General features: G+C 41.4%; 1 protein-coding gene across 4 annotated transcripts in view; it reads left to right on the plus strand.

Moving 5' to 3' along the window:
* Positions 1-20,402, plus strand: part of tubd1 (tubulin, delta 1) — a 72,771-nt gene that overhangs the window by 39,473 nt on the left and 12,896 nt on the right. For 3 of the 4 annotated variants that reach the window (XM_072244922.1, XM_072244934.1, XM_072244944.1), the window contains 3 exons: positions 11,407-11,547; positions 12,016-12,199; positions 19,699-20,202. In XM_072244922.1, coding sequence (XP_072101023.1) covers positions 11,407-11,547; positions 12,016-12,199; positions 19,699-19,804 — 431 coding nt within the window. In that variant the 3' untranslated portion in view covers positions 19,805-20,202. Of the gene's footprint in view, positions 1-11,406; positions 11,548-12,015; positions 12,200-19,698; positions 20,203-20,402 lie in introns of those variants that run through there. The other variant, XR_011883324.1, reaches the window with a different exon arrangement.

Raw genomic sequence — 20,402 nt, forward strand, 5'->3', positions numbered from 1 at the left:
CTCAAGTTTGTTCCATACAGGTGTGTGGGAGTGAGGGATGGGCACGGAGTCTGAAGAGATGTGATCGGAACAAAGAAACTTGGAACTAGCTGGATCAGCATAGACTGGTTAGACAAAATGGCCTGTATCTGTGATATGTTGCTGTATGACTTTGTACTGTTCCAGCAAGATGGCAGCGCTTGGTTGCAGCGGCTTCTATAGTTGCTACGGTTCTACTTAGACATACTTGTAATGATTGCAAGTTCCTGCTATACATTAAGAACTCTCCAGGTCTGCACCATCAGTGAGTTGCTTGCTGGCAGAGATAATAAAGGAGTTGAGCAACTTGCTGCTGCCTGGGTCGATGGAGGCTTACAGTCAAATAGCAAGTGGCCGTCTTGGTCACTTTTTCTTGTAATTGCAAGACATCTTTGGACGCCCTACCCTTTGAGAAGGGAGGAAGGCAAAGAAAAGGAAATTATAGGCCAGTTAGCCTAACCTCATTGATTGGGAAAGTGTTGAGTCTACTTTTAAGGATGAGGTTTCGAGATACTTGGAGACGAATGATAAAATAAGTCAAAGTCAGTATGGTTTCTGTAAAGGGAAATCTTGCCTGACAAATCTGTTAGAGTTCTTTGAAGAAGTAACGGGGTGAACAAAGTGGATGTCATTTACTTAGATTTTCAGAAGGCATTTGATAAAATACCACTCATGAGGCTGCTTAACAAGGTAAAATCCTGTGGTGTTACAGGAAAGATACTGGCATAGATAGAGGAATGGCTGACAGGCAGAAGGCAGCAAGTGGGAATAAAAGGGACATTTTCTGGTTGGCTGCTGGTGTCAGGGGTCCTCAGGGGTCAGTATTGGGACTGCTGCCTTTCAGATTGTTTGTCAGTAATTTAGATAATGGAATTGATGGCTTTGTGGCAAAGTTTGTGGATGATATGAAGGTAGGTGGAGGGGTAGGCAGTGCTGAGGAAGCAATGGGATTGCAGAAGGATTTAGACAGATTGGAGGAATGGGCAAAAAAACTAGAAGATGGAATACAGTGTTGGGAAATATATGATAATGCATTTTGGTAAGAGAAACAATAGTGTGGACTATTACCTAAATAGGGAAAAGGTTCAAACATCAGAGTTGCAGAGGGACTTAGGAGTCCTTGTGCAAGACTCCCAGAAGGTTAATTTACAGGTTGAGGCTGTGGTAAAGAAGGCAAATGCAATGTTGGCATTTATTTCAAGGGGAATAGAAAATAAGCGAAGGATTCTCCAGGAGGCGCTCATGGACTGAGGTTAATTTTGGCTTCGCTCCATTACCGTTATTTTTTTTAACCTATGATCACCCTTACTTAATTTATTTTTACCTACACTAAAAGTTTTATACGACTGAATTATCCTTGAGCTTTGACTGTGAAATTTGAAGAAATGAGCAAAGAAATAAGTACAAGATCTAAAGAGCGAGATCCTAAAAATGGGAAAGATTCCGATGGTAATGGGAGGAAAAAAGGTGGACCTAAGCAAACTGAATTAACTTATGATACACTGTTGAATCTTTTAAGTGTAAAATCTGAGGAACAATGTCATAGTTTTAAAGAAGACTTAAAATCAATTAAGGATTCTTTGGAATCGCTTGGTTACGAAGTTAAACAGCAACAAAGCAAAATTGCAGAATTGAACGATGAAGCTCGGAACAGAGATCTGAAAATTGAGAGTATGGAACAAAAATTGTCTTTTACGTCTAAACAGCTGGAGAGTTTTAAATCCAAGATTATTGATCTTGAAAACCGATCCAGAAGACAGAACTTACGTATAATTGGTCTCCCCGAGGATGTCGAGGAAAGGGACCCTTTAAAATTCTTTTCTCAACTTTCAAAGGTTGTGTTTACCTCTGAATTTCCGGACGACCCTCCGTTGCTCGATCGTGCTCACCGTACACTTCGTCGAAAACCAGACCAGGGGTCTAAACCGAGACCAGTGGTTTTCTGTTTCCATTATGTTCACGTTAAAGAGCATCTCATCCGAATTGCCTGTCGGCAAGGTATGATTAAACTTTAAGATTATCAATTCCGTCTCATTGTCCAGAAGTGATGAAGGAGCGGCTGGCTTTCAAATCTCTGATGTCGGAATGTTACCAAAAAAGTCTCAGACCAGCTTTATTGTACCCTGCACGTTTAAGAATTACTCCTCCGGAAAGACCACGCCGTATCTTTTATTCCACAAGTGCTGTTCAAAGTTTCTTGGATGAGCACTATCCAACTGCTATGGATACTTTGCTCTAATTAATGTATGGCTCTCGCAGTATTGGCTGTGTTTTTACATGCTTCTTTTTAAAGCCTATAATTATCTTATGAAGATGGACCTTTATAAGTTCAAGATTTTCGTTTTTGGTTAGTAGTATAGGTTTTTTTCACATTTCAGTTAAAGTTTTTCTTTGTTGATGAATTCTTTTTTTTATTTTGCTAATTTCAAACTATTTGATTTTTGAAATTGTTATTAATGGTTTGATGTTGAATTTCTATTACACTGGAGGAATATCTTGTGTTTTTTTTTTGCTTCGTATAATTAAGATGGCGATTTGTTTTCCTTTCCCCATAATACCTTTTGCTTTTTTTACTGCGCCACTTTTTCATGTTCCTCTTCCCATAATTCCTTGCTTTCTTTTGAAGTGCCATTCTTAATTGCTTATGTTTGCAATTGACTAATAATATGAATTGGCACTTACTCTTTTCTCTCATTTTAGAAACCACAATATGAAGACGTCTTATTTTATTGTATATGTCCAATCTCTGTGTTTTTCTTTTTATTTGTTATAGTACAGTGTTTAATTTTCTTTTGGATTTCGAGTGGTTCTCTTTTCAACATATATCTTTGGAGTTGCCTTCTGGAGAAATGGGAGTAGTTTAGTGTTAGTTTATTCTCTGGCCTTTTTTTGGCTTAATTTTGGGTCTTTGTAGGTGGAGGGTGGGAGGATTGTGGCTATTAGTTTTTTCAATTGGGCTGACTTAGAATTACAAAAATGCCTGCAGTGTCGTGACTTCCGGTTCCTTTCTGAATTTTTGTTCCTCTTCTGATTTCATGAGTTTACATTATGGTTAACTCTTTATATACCAAAGGGTTGATTCAAGGAAAATATGGCTCAGATTATTAATTTTGTGCCTTGGAATACAAACGGTTTAAACCATCTGATTAAATGGAAAAAGATTTTTAAAGTATTCCAAAGACTGAATGCTCATATTATTTTTGCACAAGAAACTCGTGAGGAAAGAGGATAATCAACGTTTTTTTAGGTTTTGGAAGGAATAACAGTATCATCTGAATTCTCAGGCCAAAGTAAAAGGAGTTTCAATTTTTATAGATTCCTCAATTACATTTGTCCATCATAACATCGTTTCAGATCGGAAAGGCAGATTTTTGTTGATTACTGGGTTACTTTTTAATAAAAAAGTTGTTATGGTTAATGTCTATGCTCCAAACATGGACGATCCCAAATTTTTAAGCATTTATTTACTTATTTTCCCAATTTAAATGAGTATATGTTGATAATGGGTGGTGATTTTAATTGTTGTTTAAATCCCTTGATGGATAGATCCATATCTAGTCAGGCTTTACTGAATAAGTTGGCTACTCTTATCAATTCTTTTATGATCAATTCTGGAATTTCAGAAATTTGGAGATTTCTGCACCCTAAGGATAGAGTTTTCACATTCTTCTCACATGTTTATCATTCTTATTATGGAATTGACTGCTTTTTTATTGACTCTCGTTTAATTCCATCTGTGATTGACTGTAAGTATGACATTATTGCCATTTCTGATCATGCTCCAATGAAACTTTCTATCAAGTTAATGGATACATTTCCTAGTACTAGATAATGGTGGTTTAATTCCAATCTGCTTTAAGACTTGGATTTTGTTAAATTTATCAAGGAATAGATTGATTTCTTCTTTTCAACTAATATTATGGAAGAAATTGGAGGAGAGGAGAAGATGGCGGCGCGACGCAGCTCTCAGGTGGTGATGTCTGTTATTTGTCAAGTAGGGTGCCACGCACAATCCTGATTTGAATTTTTGTTTTCAACCCTCTATTATGGATCAAGCCTATTTGGCTTGGAAAACCAAAGGTATATTATGATTTTGTGATCTATTTTTGGATAATTGTTTCATTTCCTTTGAATAATTATCTAATAAATATAATTTGCCTAGATCCCATTTCTTTAGATATTTACAGATCAGAAACTTTTTAAATACTGTTTTTCATACCTTCCCGACTCTATATCCATTGGATATTTTGGAAAAAATTTTAGATTTAAATCCTTTTCAGAAAGGTGTAATAGCAACTATTTTAATATAATTATGAAAATACGTCCAGATGTATCTAATAAAAATAAGAATGATTGGTTGGGAAAGGGAACTTAAGCTTACTTTACCTATTGAAAAATGGGAAAAAATTCTTCAATTAGTTAACTCATCTTCTATACGTGCTAAACATGCGTTCATACAGTTTAAGGTAGTACATATGTCTAAGGATAAATTAGCTTGTTATTACTCCCATATAAATCCTGTATGTGATAGATGTCACTCTGAGATAGCTTCATTAACTCATGTGTTCTGGTCATGTCCTTTTTTGAAAAGATACTGGAAAGATATCTTTGATATAATTTCAACTGTTCTGAGTATTGATTTATAACCTCACCCTATTAGATTAGATTATGAGGACACGCAGGCCTCTTTTATTGTCATTTAGTAATGCATGCATTAAGAAATGATACAATATTCCTCCGGTGTGATATCACAGAAACATAGGACAGACCAAGACTGAAAAACTGACAAAAACCACATAATTATAACATATAGTTACAACAGAGCAACAATACCATAACTTGATGAAGAACAGGCCATTGGCACAGTAAAAAAGTTCAAAGTCTCTCGAAAGTCCCACATCTCACGCAGACAGGAGAAGGAAGAAAACTCTCCCTGCTATGCCTGACCACAGTCTGACTCTGAGTCATCCAAAAACTTCGAGCCTCCAGTCAGCCCTCCGACACCGAGTACCGAGCACCATCTCTGCCGAACGCTTTGACCCCAGCCTCGGTCGCCAGCAGCAGGCAAAGCCGGGGATTTTGGGGCCTTCCCTCTGGAGATTCTCGATCACACAGTAGTAGCGGCAGTGAACCGGGCATTTCAGAAATTTCTCCAGATGTTCCTCTGTGCTGCTCACGTTTGTCTCCATCAAATCAGAATTGTGCACGGCATCCTACTTACGATATCAAATACGATATTATTTCACCGGAGAGCCGCACGCGCTGCGTCACGCTGCCATCTTCTCCTCCCGCCAAACTGCAATTTTTGATTTACCAATGAAAGAACCAAATCACTTAACCTCTTCAGCTCGTTGAATGATTGCATTTCTTACATTAATGGCTAGAAGATCCATTTTGCTGAATTGGAAAGAAATCAATTCTCCCACCACATTTCATTGGTTCTCTCAAACTATGGGTGTGTTTAAATTTAGAAAAAATTAGAAGTGTCATTTATGATCCTTCTATTAAATTCAAAAAGACTTGGAGGCCATTTATTCAACACTTTCTATGATGTAATTTGACCTTTTCCAAACCTATTCTATTTCTTTTAAATATATGGAGAGAGGAGCGGAGTCGACGACACTAGTGGTTTTTTCTGACGTTACACAACAGCCCATATCTTTTTCTTTTCTTTAGTTTACATGTTTAGCACTGTTTAGATTTTTTTTGGGGGGGGGTGTTTTTTCCCTTTTTTCATGCTATTTCTGTTTTTTCTATATTATATTGGTATTTTGTACGATTTTGAGAGGTTTAATATTCGTGTGCCAACTGAGTTTATATTTATATATGTTAATTATTAATGTAATCCCAATAGCTTTGTATTCATGCTTTGTTATGTTTAACATTTTGATACTAATAAAAACCATATATAACCATATAACAATTACAGCACGGGAACAGACCATCTTGGCCCTTCTAGTCCGTGCCGAACTCCTACTCTCACCTAGTCCCACCGACCTGCATTCGGTCCATAATCCTCCATTCCTTTCCTGTCCATATATATATATCCAATTTAACTTTAAACGACGACATCGAACCTGCCTCAACCACTTCTTCTGGAAGCCACAACTCTCTGAGTAAAGAAGTTCCCCCTCATGTTACCCCTAAACTTTTGCCCTTTAACTCTCAACTTATGTCCTCTTGTTTGAATCTCCCCCACTCTCAATGGAAAAAGCCTATCCACGTCAACTCTATCAATCCCCCTCATAATTTTAAACACCTCTATCAAGTCCCCTCTCAACGTTCTACACTCCAAAGAATAAAGACCCAACTTGTTCAACCTTTCTCTGTAACTTAGGAGATGAAACCCAGGCAACATTTTAGTAAACCTCCTCTGTACTCTCTCAATTTTATTGACATCTTTCCTATAATTCGGTGACCAGAACTGTACACAATACTCCAAATTTGGCCTTACCAGTGCCTTATACAATTTCAACATTACATCCCAACTCCTATACTCAATGCTCTGATTAATAAAGGCCAGCATACCAAAAGCTTTCTTCACCACCCTATCCACATGAGATTCCACCTTCAGGGAACTATACACCATTATTCCTAGATCCCCCTGTTCTACTGCATTCTTCAATGCCCTACCATTTACCATGTATGTCCTATTTTGATTAGTCCTACCAAAATGTAAGCACCTCACATTTTTCAGCATTAAACTCCATCTGCCATCTTTCAGCCCACTCTTCTAACTGGCCTAAATCTCGCTGCAAGCTTTGAAAACCTACTTCATTATCCACAACACCACCTATCTTAGTATCATCTGCATACTTACTAATCCAATTTACCACCCCATCATCCAGATCATTAATGTATATGACAAACACAAATCACATTGGACCCAGTACAGATCCCTGAGGCACACCGCTACACACCGTCCTCCAATCTGACACACAGTTATCCACCACTACTCTCTGGTGTCTCCCATCCAGCCACTGCTGAATCCATTTTACTACTTCGATATTAATGCCGAACGATTGAACCTTCCTAACTAACCTTCCGTGTGGAACCTTGTCAAAGGCCTTACTGAAGTCCATATAGACAACATCCACTGCTTTACCCTCGTCAACTTTCCTAGTAGCATCTTCAAAAAGTTCAATAAGATTTGTCAAACATGACCTTCCATGCACAAATCCATGTTGACTGCTCCTAATCAGACCCTGTCTATCCAGATAATTATATATACCATCCCTAAGAATACTTTCCATCAATTTACCCACCACCGACGTCAAACTCACAGATTGAACAAGAAAAGAAAACAAGAAGATAAGTAGATAATGTGAGGGATGCTTATGTGAGAATGCTGTTCTTGGACTACAGTTCAGCATTCAACACAATAATTCCCTCCAGGCTCGACAAGAAGCTCAGAGACCTCGGCCTTCACCCTGCTTTGTATAGCTGGATCCTGGACTTCCTGTCAGATCGCCAGCAGGTGGTAAGAGTGGGCTCCCTCACCTCCACCCCTCTGAGCCTCAACACAGGTGCCCATCGGGGCTGTGTACTAAGCCCCCTCCTTTACTCTCTGTATACCCATGACTGTGTCACCACCTACAGTTCCAATCTGCTGATTAAATTTGCTGACGACACCACACTGATTGGCCTAATCTCAAATAATAACGAGGCAGCCTACAGAGAAGAAGTCATCACCCTGACACAGTGGTGTCAAGAAAACAACCTCTCCCTCAACATTGCAAAAACAAAGGAACTGGTTGTGGACTACAGGAGGAATGGAGACAGGCTAACCCCTACAGACATCAATGGATCTGGGGTTGAGAGGGTGAACAGCTCTAAGTTTCTTGGCATAAACATCACTGAGGACCTCACATGGTCTGTACGAACCAGCTGTGTGGTGAAAAAGGCACAGCAGTGCCTCTTTCAACTCAGATGGTTGAAGAAGTTTGGTGTGGGCCCCAAAATTCTAAGAACTTTCTATGGGGGCACGATTGAGAGCATCCTGACTGGCTGAATCCTTGCCTGGTATGGGAACTGTACTTCCCTCAATCGCAGGACTCCGCAGAGAGTGGTGCGGACAGCCCAGTACATCTGTAGATGTGAACTCCCCACTATTCAGGACGTTTACAAAGACAGGTGTGTAAAAAGAGCCTGAAGGATCATTGGACACCTGACAAAGTCAACATGGATTTGTGAAGGGAAAATCATGTCTGATGAATCTCATTGAATTTTTTGAGGATGTAACTAGTAGAATGGATAGGGGAGAACCAGTGGATGTGGTATATTTGGATTTTCAAAAGACTTTTGACAAGGTCCCACACAGGACGTTAGTGTGCAAACTTAAAGCACATTGTATTGGGGGTAAGGTATTGATGTGGATGGAGAATTGGTTAGCAGACAGGAAGCAAAGAGTGGGAATAAACGGGACCTTTTCAGAATGGCAGGCGGTGACTAGTGGGGTACTGCAAGGCTCAGTGCTGGGACCCCAGTTGTTTACAATATATATTAATGACTTGGATGAGGGAATTAAATGCAGCATCTCCAAGTTGCAGATGGCACGAAGCTGGGCGGCAGTGCTAGCTGTGAGGAGGATGCTAAGAGGATGCAGGGTGACTTGGATAGGTTGGGTGAGTGGGCAAATTCATGGCAGATGCAATTTAATGTGGATAAATGTGAAGTTATCCACTTTGGTAGCAAAAATAGGAAAACAGATTATTATCTGAATGGTGGCGGATTAGGAAAAGGGGAGGTGCAACGAGACCTGGGTGTCATTATACACCAGTCATTGAAAGTGGGCATGCAGGTACGGCAGGCGGTGAAAAAGGCGAATGGTATGCTGGCATTTATAGCGAGAGGATTTGAGTACAGGAGCAGGGAGGTACTACTGCAGTTGTACAAGGCCTTGGTGAGACCACACCTGGAGTATTGTGTGCAGTTTTGGTCCCCTAATCTGAGGAAAGACATCCTTGCCATAGAGGGAGTACAAAGAAGGTTCACCAGATTGATTCCTGGGATGGCAGGACTTTCATATGAAGAAAGACTGGATGAACTGGGCTTGTACTCGTTGTAATTTAGAAGATTGAGGGGGGATCTGATTGAAATGTATAAAATCCTAAAGGGATTGGACAGGCTAGATGCAGGAAGATTGTTCCCGATGTTGGGGAAGTCCAGAACAAGGGGTCACAGTTTGAGGATAAAGGGGAAGCCTTTTAGGACCGAGATGAGGAAAAACTTCTTCACTCAGAGAGTGGTGAATCTGTGGAATTCTCTGCCACAGGAAGCAGTTGAGGCCAGTACATTGGCTATATTTAAGAGGGAGTTAGATATGGCCCTTGTGGCTACGGGGATCAGGGGCTATGGAGGGAAGGCTGGGGCGGGGTTCTGAGTTGGATGATCAGCCATGATCATAATAAATGGCGGTGCAGGCTCGAAGGGCCGAATGGCCTACTCCTGCACCTATTTTCTATGTTTTTCTATGTTTCTGTGAGTCACTCCTACCACAAACTGTTCCAGGTGCTACCATCTGGGAAATGGTACTGCAGCATAAAAGCCAGGACCCACAGGCTCCGGGACAGCTTCTTCCACCAGGCCATCAGACTGATTAATTCATGCTGATGCAACTGTTTCTATATTATATTGACTATCCTGTTATACATAATATTTATTATAATTGCATATTTAGACGATGTAATGTAAAGATTTTTACTCATGTATATGAAGGATATAAATAATAAAGTCAATTCAAGTCAATTCAATTCAATTCAATTAATGCTGAGCCTTTATAAGACATTAGTCAGGCTGCACTTGGAATATTATCAACAGTTTTGGGCCCCATATCTCAAAAAGGATGTGTTGGCATTGGAGAGAGTCTAGAGGAAGTTTACAAGGATGATTCCAGGAATGAAGGGGTTAACATATGAGGAGTGTTTGACAGCTTTGGGCCCATATGCACTGGAATTTGGTAGAAATCAGGGGGATCTTACTGAAACCAACTCAACGTTGAAAGGTCTACATAGGATGGATGGGGAGAGGATGTTTCCTGTGGTGGGGTATTTAGAACTTGAGGGTGCAGGCTCAAAATTGAGACGCAACGTTTTAGAACAGAGGTAAGGAGGAATTTTTATAGCCAAAGAGTAGTGAATCCGGAATGCTCTGCCACATACTGCAGTGGAGGCCAAGTCTGTGGGTATATTTAAGGTGGAAGTTGATAGTTTCCTGATCAGTCAGGACATCAAAGGATATGGCAAGAAGTCAGGTGTATGGAGTTGAGTGGTATCCCGGATCAGCCATGATGGAATGGTGGAGCAGTGTGATGAACTGAATGGCCTAATTCTGTTCCTATATTTTATGGTCTTATGGTCATTGTTAATTGGTATGCTGCAAGTTCGATTAACTGATTCACTGGATGAGAGCAGGGGCCATGGGGGAGCTGCCTGGCCTTCGTAGTAAGGGCTGGGCCTCAAGTCATGGTATCACCTGTTTGCAGTCACCTGGAGTGAGGAGACAATGCTGTTGTGTATCATGGGAGACGGTGTGGTGTGGTGTCCAGAACGGAGTCAGTGCTGCCCTCCCAGGTTTTGCTTGGTAGGAGACGAGCTTTGTTGTGGCAGACTGCGGACATTTTTTGACTGTTCTCAATGGACTAGGGGCCTCAAGCCGTGGGGAGAAAGGTGTTCAAGCCGGTGTGCTCCACTGGGGGCGGCGTGGCACAGTTGTAGTCGACTAAAGATTTCAGATGGACTGAGGGGTCTAGACTGTATACATTTATGTTAGGTTACGTTTTTACTAATATTCTATATGTGCTTGTATATGCGAAGACTGGGCTTCAAGCTGCGGTGTCACCTGGCGGGCATCGGAGCTGGTGCACTCTGCTGTGGTCGACAAATGATCCTGATGGGCTGGGGGGTTCTACATCATTCTGCGTATTCTGTATCATCGTAGTTTACTGATACGTATTATATATACGGGTTTGTTGTCTTGTATGTGTGAGCTGGGCCTCAAGCCAGGGTGTCCCCAGGGCTGGGGGGGTGGGGGGGGCCAGTGTGGTTAGTCAGGGCCGTTGCGTACCACTGGGGGATGTGTGGCGTGACTCCAGAATGGAGTCGTTACTTCCCCCCACTCCCCCCACCACCCAGTGTTTGCTTGGCTGGAGATGGGTTGTATTGTGGTCAACTGTCGATTGATAATGTGAGTTTTGGGACTGTTATTCCTTGATTGTGATACCATTTCTGCTTGCTATCTTGTGTGTGTTGTACTGTGGGTGATTGTTGATAGTATGTTTTGTACCTTGGCTATATTCAGGCACGTATGATTGAAAGACAATTAAACTTGAATTAAGTTAAATGTGTGTATTTTTTTATCATCGTTTTAAGGTTCCATTTCTGTTCTCAGGTATTGATTGGCGAGTGAAGCTTCCCCTGATAGGTCTCCCGCCAGCTGCAAAAGTTTCACAAAATAAAGAGCTGCAGATCAATATGTCTCTGGCCAACCTACTGATATTGCGAGGGAAGGGTGTTCAGGAAGCTGATGCAGGTGAAAACTGTGGCAGGACTGTATATCAAACGTAATTTACTGAGTATCATGTTATTTAAATTATCTTCAGGATGAAGAGCAGTCTGATGAACTGATGTAATCTCAGTAGTTCCTTCAGTCATACAGCTACATTTCTGTTAATACTAATAGTAATCTGAGTTTTAAACCTTTTGTAGCTGTACATATCAAATCTGAATTTAATGTTAGAAGCCTATCACCAACATCCAATACAGGAAATTTGGGATTGTTAAGATCATGTACACCTTTCACATAGAGAAAACAGCCTACTCATATTGATTACCATGAGCTGCAGCATATTTTGGCTTTTTTAAAATGTTTTATGATTTGAGTAACTAAAATGCAGTGCAATAACTGACTTGAGTCTTTGCATTTTGGAGTTCTTGATTGATTATATGTGACTTATCTAAAATAGCCACAGGTTCTTTGTTTAATGATATGCTTTTTCAGGCAGTTTTCAGGATCGGGCACTGTACACTTCCTGGATGCCTGTGGATACTGCCTTCAATCTCTGGAGAACCTCTGTACCCTTCAATAAGTATGAGAAATCAGCCACTCTTGTTAGCAATAGCCAGTGTCTCCTGAAACCTCTGGACTGTGCAATCAATAAAGCTTGGGACATGTTTGCCTCCAGGTTGGTGCCAATTTGACAAGTCAAATGACATGTTTCCTAACTAGTATTCTGCCATTCATTTACTCTATAATTCCCTTTCATATATTATTTATTTTATTGCCCCTTTGATGTCATCCCTTTGTCCCTCCGTTCTATTCTGTAACACCAGAATCTGTTTCTACCATAGACTAGCTGTCAATAGCTAAAGCCATCAGTGTTGGAAACTTCCCACTTTCGTGTGCATGCACGTTGGATAGATACATGAGTCTGCATATTCCATGTTACTCATGTGATGCTGTGCTGTCTAGTGCCAGTATTTAGACTTGAGATTATTTATTCTCTAAAATAAAGAAAAGAAACAGAAGCAAGAATAGAGTTTAGTGCTCCTTAAGACTACCCTAGCAGGCTCTACTTGCATACCTAATGTTCACTAATGTCCTTGAGAGGAGGAATATTGCTGTCCTTAACCTGGTCTGGCTTGTATGTGACTCCAGACCTACAGTAATGTGGTTGACTCTTTAACGCCCTCTGAAATTATCTAGCAAGCCAGTCAGTTGTATCCAACTGCTAAAAAGAAAATAATAAGGAACGAACCCGGTCGGATAACCTGACATCAACCTAGGCACTGGAAATGACAACGACAAAACCAGCCTGGTTGACCCTGCTAGGTCCTCCTTACTAACCTCTGGGGACTTGTGCCAAAGTTGGGAGGGCTGTCTCACAAACTAGGCAAGTTGTACAGACAGAATCATATCTTACAGTTAACATTCCAGACTCCACCATCACCATTCCAGGGTTTATACTGTCTCTCTGGCAGGACAGACCTAGCAGAGGTGGTGGCACAGTGGTATACAGTAGAGAGGGAGTTGCCCTGGTAACTCTCAACATTGACTCTGGACCCCATGAAGTCTCATACTGTAGCACCATGTTAAACATGGGCAAGGAAACCTCCTGCTGGTTACCACATACCCTCAGCTGAGGAATCAGTACGTCTCCATGCTGAGAAGCACTTGGAGGAGGCACTGAGGGAGGCAAGGGCACAGAGTGTACTCTGGATGGGGGCTTCAATGTCCATCACCAAGACTGGCTCAGTAGTACCACCACAGACCGAGCTGGTCGGGTCCTACTGGACATAACCACTAGAGCAGGTGGTGAGGGATCCAACAAGAGGGAAAAACACACTTGACCTCATTCTCACCAACCTGCCTGCCGCAGAAGCATCTGTCCATGACAGCATTGGTAGAGGTGACCACCGCACAGTATTTGTGGAGACGAAATCCCATCTCCACATTGAAGAAACCCTCCACCACATTGTGTGGCACTACCACCGTGCTAAATTGGATAGACTTCAAACAGATCTAGCAGCCCACGACTGGGCATCTATGAGGTGCTGTGGGCCATCAGCAGCAGCAGAATTATACTCAACTACAATCTGTAACCTCATGGCCCGACATCTCCCCCAACTCTTAACATTACCACCAGGCCAGGGGATCAACCCTGGTTCAATGAAGGGTATAGGAGGGCATGCCGAAAACAACACCAGGTATACCTCCATATGAGGTGTCACCCTGGTAAAGCCACAATCATGGAATTCCTTCACTAACAGCACTGCAGGTGAACCTACACCTCAGGGGCTGCTGCGGTTCAAGAACGCAGCTCATCCCCACCTTCTCAAAGGCAACTAAGGATGGGCAATAAATGCTGGCTTAGCTGGCGACACCCACACCCAAATGAATAAATTTAAAAAATTAAATCACTGTACTACTAATCATTATATCCAAGAATCTCAGAAGTGGGCCCTTCAGCGCATCTCATCCATGCTGACTGTGATGCTTGCCTATGCTAATTCCATTTGCCTGCAGTAGGTCCATATCTCTATATGTCTTTCCTATTCAAGTGTCTTGTCTTTTAACTGTAATCGTATTTGCCTTTACTATCTCCCCACTGACAGGAAGTGGTTTCTCAGCACATGGTATTCCAATTGTAGCCTAAGCAAAGATTAATACAGCTGCAACATGACTTCCTGATTTTTATACTTAACATCCAAACTGATGAAGGCAATTATTGCCTCCTTTACCTTTCTATCTACTTTGTTGTTACCACTTTCAGGGAGCAATGGACTTGGACCCCAAGATCTGTCTGTATATCAATGCTCTGAAATGCTCTTTAACTATATAAATTCCCTTTACATCTGACCTCTCAAAGTGCAGAGTTGTCTGGTTTAAAGTCCATCTGTGCCATTTTTTGGCCATCAATCAACCTTTGCTTTCCTCCCTCCCCTATTTCTGCTGCCTATACTGTGCCATGTGCTGTGATAACAAATACAAAGTATTTATTTGTATTTGTTTATTCTCCAACATAGTTTTTCCTGCCTTAGTATCCAATGGATGGTTATTTTTCTCTATTTTACTAACTATATAATCTCTACCCTCCTTTATTTTCCTGGTCTTTCTCCATCCCTTTATCAATTTTTAGGTTAGTTGTTGCTACTTCCACTCACTCACAGGCTCTAGATTTTGGCAACCTTATAAACTTTTTTAATTCAACGTTATCTTTAGTTTTACTTCCATGGAACTTTTTACTTCTCAAAGGAATGTGCATTCACAGAGAATTTTGTTTTGTAATGTTGTTTTAAGTAGAATATAGAACAGTACAATAGGATTCAAAATAGTACAACTGTGCCTGACAAGGGAAGTCAAAGCTAATGTAAAAGCAAAAGGGAGGGCATACAACAAAACAAAAATTAGTGGATATCAAAGTGAATAGTAAAAGCTTTTTCAAGTATGTAAAAAGTAAAAGAGAGATGAGAGTAGATGTAGGACCACTAGAAAATGAGGCTGGAGAACTAATAACGGAGGACAAGGAGGTGGAAGATGAACTAAATGAGTACTTTGTATCAGTCTTTACTGTGGAAGACTATAGCAGTGTACCAGATGTTGAAGGGTGTTAAGGAAGAGAAGTGGGTGCAGTTACTATTACAAGAGGGAAGGTGCTCAAAATACTGAAAGGCCTAAGGGTACATAAGTCACCGAACCACATGAACTGCACCCTAGGATACTGAAACAGGTAGTGGTAAAGATTGTGGAGGCATTTGTAATATCTTCCAAAGTCATTAAACTCTGGCATGGTGCCAGAGGACTGGGAAATTGCAAATGTCACTCCATTCTTTAAAAAGAAGGAAGGCAGCAGAAAGGAAATTATAGACCTGTGCCCAACCTCAGTGGTTGGGAAGATGTTGGAGTCAATTGTTAAGGATGAGCTGATCTTGGTGACACAAAACAAGATAGGACAAAGTCAACATAGTTTCCTTAATGGAAAATCATGCCTAATGAACCCCCCCCCCCCCCCGGTCGACCGGTCCACAAGAATATCGTCAATATTAAACTGGTCCGCAGTGCGCAAAAGGTTGGGGACCCCTACTTGAAACTATCCACAACACCCCCAACTTTTGTATCATCAGCAAACTTACTAACCCTCCCTTCTACTTCCTTAGCCAGGTCATTTTTAAAAATCACAAAGAGGAGCGGTCCCAGAACAGATCCCTCCGGAACACAACTGGTCACCGTCCTCCATGCAGAATGCACACCACCCACAACCACTCTTTTATTTTTGTGGTCAAACCAATTCTGGATCCTGAAAGCAAGGTCTATTTGGATCCCATGCCTCCTTACTTTCTGAATGAGCCTTGCATGGGGAACCTTATCAACTGCCTTATCCTCATCATGCTCCTTTATCACCTCCTCAAACAACTCAGTCAAGTTTATAAGGCATGGCCTGCCTTACACAAAACCATAAACAAGAGAGAATCTGCAGATGCTGGAAATCCAAGGAACACACACAAAGTGCTGGAGGAACTCAGCAGGTCAGTCAGCGTCAATGGAAAAAGTGCAGTCAACGTTTCAGGCTGAGACCCTTCAGCAGGACTGGAGAAAAAATGCTGAGGAGTAGATTTAAAAGGTGGGGGAGGGGAGAGAGGAACAGAAGGTGATAGGTGAAACCGGGAGGGGGAGGGATGAATTAGATAACTGGGAAATTAATTGGTGAAAGTGGTACAGGGCTGGAGAAGGGGGAATCTGATAGGTGGGGATAGAAGGCCATGGAAGAAAGAAAATAGGGGAAGAGCACCAGAGGGAGGCAATGGGCAGGCAAGGAGATAAGGTGAAAAAGGGAAAAGGCAATGGGGACTGGTGAAGGAGAGAGTGGGGGGGTTAAGGAGGCATTACCAAAATTTCGAGAAATCGATGCTCATGCCATCAGGTTGGAGGCTAACCTAGAAAGAATATAAGGTGTTTCTCCAAACTGAGTGTGGCCTGATTGCGACAGTAGAGGAGGTCGTGGATTGACATATCAGAATGAGAGTGGGAAGTGGAATTAAAATGGGTTGCACAAAACCATCCTGACTGTCCCTGAGTAGGCCATGCCTTACAAATGCACATAAATCCTATCCCTCTGAATCCTCTTCAATATTTTCCCTACTGCTGATGCGAGTCTCACTGGTCTGTAATTACCTGGATTATCCCTACTAGTCTATAATTACCAGAATTATCCCTACTTCCTTTCTTGAAAAAGACACAACATTTGCTACGCTCTGGTCCTCTGTGACTTTGCCTATTGCTAGTGAGAACACAAAAGGTCTTTGTCAAAGCCCCAACAATCTGCCCACTTGCTTCTGTCAAAATTCTGCAATATACGCCATCAAGTCATAGGGACTTATCCATCTTGAGATCTTGCACAATCTGCTCCTTAATCAAAATGTCCCAGCACACTAGCATGTCCTACACTACCTTTACCACCCTCCATTGCAGAGGCTTTATAAGGCATTGGCCAGATTTGGGCCCCATTTTGGGATTTTAGCAAGGCATTTGATAAGGTACCCCATGCAAGGCTTATAGAGAAAGTAGGCATGGGATCCAAGGGGGCATTGCTTTGTGGATCCAGGACTGGCTTGCCCACAGAAGGCAAAGAGTGGTTGTAGACAGGTGATATTCTGCATGGAGGCCGGTGACCAGTGGTGTGCTTCAGGGATCTGTTCTGGGACCCCAACTCTTTGTGATTTTTATAAATGACCTGGATGAGGAAGTGGGTTAGTAAATTTGCTGATGACACAAAGGTTGAGGGTGTTGTGGATAGTGTGGAGGGCTGTCAGAGGTTACAGCTGGACATTGATAGAATGCAAAACTGGGCCGAGAAGTGGCAGATGGAGTTCAACCCAGGTAAGTGTGAGGTGATTCATTTTGGTAGGTCAAATATGAAGGCAGAACATAGCATTAATGGTAAGATTCTTGGCAGTGTGGAGGATCAGAGGGATCTTGGAGTCTGAGTCCATAGGACACTCAAAGCTGCTACGCAGGTTGACTCTGTGGTTAAGAAGGCATACGGTGCATTGGCCTTCATCAGTCATCGGATTGAGTTTAAGAGCTGGGAGGTAATGTTGCAGCTGTATAGGACCCTGGTCAGACCCCACTTGGAGTACTGTGCTCAGTTCTGGTTGTCTCACTATAGGAAGGACGTGGAAACCATAGAAAAGGTGCAGGGGAGATTTACAAGGATGTTGCTTGGATTGGGGAGCATGCCTTATGAGAACAGGTTGAGTGAACTCGGCCTTTTCTCCTTGGAGCGACGAAGGATGAGAGGTGACTCGATAGAGTTGTACAAGATAATGAGAGGCATTGATTGTGTGGATAGTCAGAGGCTTTTCCCCAGGGCTGAAATAGTTAGCACGAGAGGGCATAGTTTTAAGGTGCTTGGAAGTAGGTACAGGAGAGATGTCAGGGGTAAGTTTCTTACACAGAGAGTGGTGAGGGTGTGGAATGGGCTGCCGGTGGCGGTGGTGGAGGCAGAAACGATAGGGTCTTTTAAGAGACTCCTGGATGGCTACATGGAGCTTCAAAGAATAGAGGGTTATGGGTAAAGCCTAGGTAGTTCTAAGGTAAGGACATGTTCGGCACAACTTTGTGGGCCGACGGGCCTGTATTGTGCTGTATGTTTTCTATGTTTCTATATCTGAGAAACCTGCTGGCATTGGAGTGGGCCCAGAAGAAGTTCAGAAGAATGACCTGTGAATGAAAGTATTAACATACAGTATGAGGAGTGTTTGATGGCTTTGGGCCTGTACTCACTAGAGCTTAGAAGAATTGTGGTTGGAGGCGGTGTCTTATTGAAACCTATCAAATATTGAAAGGTCTGGATAAAGTGGATGTGGGGAGGATGTTTTCTATGGTAAGTAAGTCTAGCCTCAGATGAGACATGGGGGTTCCCAACCTGAGGTCCATGAGCCCATCAATAGATGCTAAAGTTTGGGAACCCCTGGACTGAGGGACATTCATTTGGAACAGAGATAAGGAGGAATTTTTTCAGCCTGAGTAGGGTATCTGTGGAATTCATTGCCATGAGTAGCTGTGGAAGCCAGGATATTGAGTATACTTAAGGTGGAGGTTGATGAGTTCCCGATTAGTCAGGGCGTCAAAGATTATGGGAAGAAGGCAGGAGAATGGGGTTGAAATGGATAATAAATCAGCCGTGATGCAATGACTGAGCTTCATGGGTTACATAGCCTAATTCTTCTCCTATGTCTTAGGGTCTTATGGCCTTAAAACCTTCTCAGTAAATACTGACGCAAAGAGCTCATTTGATACCTCAGTCACTTTCTCTGATTCCAAGCATAAATTCCCTCTTTTATCCTTTATTGGACTTAATCTTTTCTTTAGTTATCCTCATTTTCTTCATCTAAGTAACATGTCAATAATTTTTTAAATTAAATGGCAGAATCTTAAAGATTACTCCTTTTCCTTTTTTTCTCAGATCAATTACCTTCTAGACCTACATGATAGTCTATATTTATGTTTCATTCTGGTTGCTGATTACTGCATTCCCACTTGACTACATATTACATTAAATTCTATCTTATTATGATCTTTCTGACAAGTGGATTCCTTAAAAGATGGAGATTACTAATTAAAAAGATAAGATCCAAGATAATTTGCTCCTCAGTTTGTTCCATGAAGTTTCACTCTAGCAAATGCTTTTGCAAACTGGTCATTCAATATTTTTTTTCGCCTTTCTTCCCATCAATACATTGGCTTAACAACAAACCCTTCTTATTTCTTGAGTAATTCTTTCTCCAGTGTGATGCTGTTGTTGAAGCTATAAACCAAACCCATCCATGTATTGTCCCTTGCTTTCTTATTTCCTTTGTTTTAACCTTACTTTCTCTTGTTTTCATAAATTTCATGCTGGGTGCTCCTGCAAGAGTTGTTTTCCTGTGGATCTTAAATTGAGGTCAATTCTATTTTCCACGGTACCATCTGTAGAGCAGAAAGGCTCTCCAGCATCGATCAATATTTATCCCTCAACAAATGTTGCTAAAATATATTTTCTAATTTTTTATTATGTTGGTCTTTGTAGGCTCCCATGTTTTCCTTTATTTTAACAGTAAATACACTTTAGTATCTGCAATGATTAGGATGTCCTGTAAATTGTGAAAGATCTTTGTTCAGAATTTTTTTGACTTTATCTTTTAGGGCTTATGTGCATCAGTATGTGAAACATGGAATCTCAGAGGAGGAATTTCTAGACAGTTTTACAACTATGGAACAGGTCATCGCTAGTTATTCTAGCCTTGGATAGATGATGGTGATGTGAGATGTTTACCACTACTGCTCTGAGTGATTAAGCAGCATATTGCAAGTTTCACTCAAATCTTAATCACTCCAGGTATTAACAATTAATATCTTTGTAAACTTTAAACTATTTTTCTATGATGTATTTAAGATTTGCCCTAATAATATGAAGAATATAATACAAAATATTTCAGTATCAATTGTCTTTCCTGTTTTCTTCTTCTAAATATCCAGTAAAGTTTTAACAACCAATGAGCAAATATCTGTTGCTTGTATCAGTGAAGACATCTTGTAGAAAGTGAGATCTTCATATTGATAGTTCAGGAAAAAGTCAGTGAGGTTCCTACCCGGGTTGACAGGATGTCGTCTGTTAGTGAGCAAGGACGGGCTGCTCAGTCTCAGTGAGCTGTAGATGAGATGCATGGTCTTGGGGAGTTTTGAATGTTTTCAAATACTTTGCTTCCATGCCTTCAAGGAGAAGAATTCCAAAGACACTCAAAACTGTAAAGAAGATTTGCCCTATTACTGTATGGAAGAGCTGCCCCCTTGTTTTCAAACTGTAGCCACTGTCGTGGTTTCTCATTTCTCACAAACGACAAGGAGAC

This window comes from Mobula birostris, chromosome 2, assembly GCF_030028105.1.
Source record: "Mobula birostris isolate sMobBir1 chromosome 2, sMobBir1.hap1, whole genome shotgun sequence".
Lineage (NCBI taxonomy): Eukaryota > Metazoa > Chordata > Chondrichthyes > Myliobatiformes > Myliobatidae > Mobula > Mobula birostris.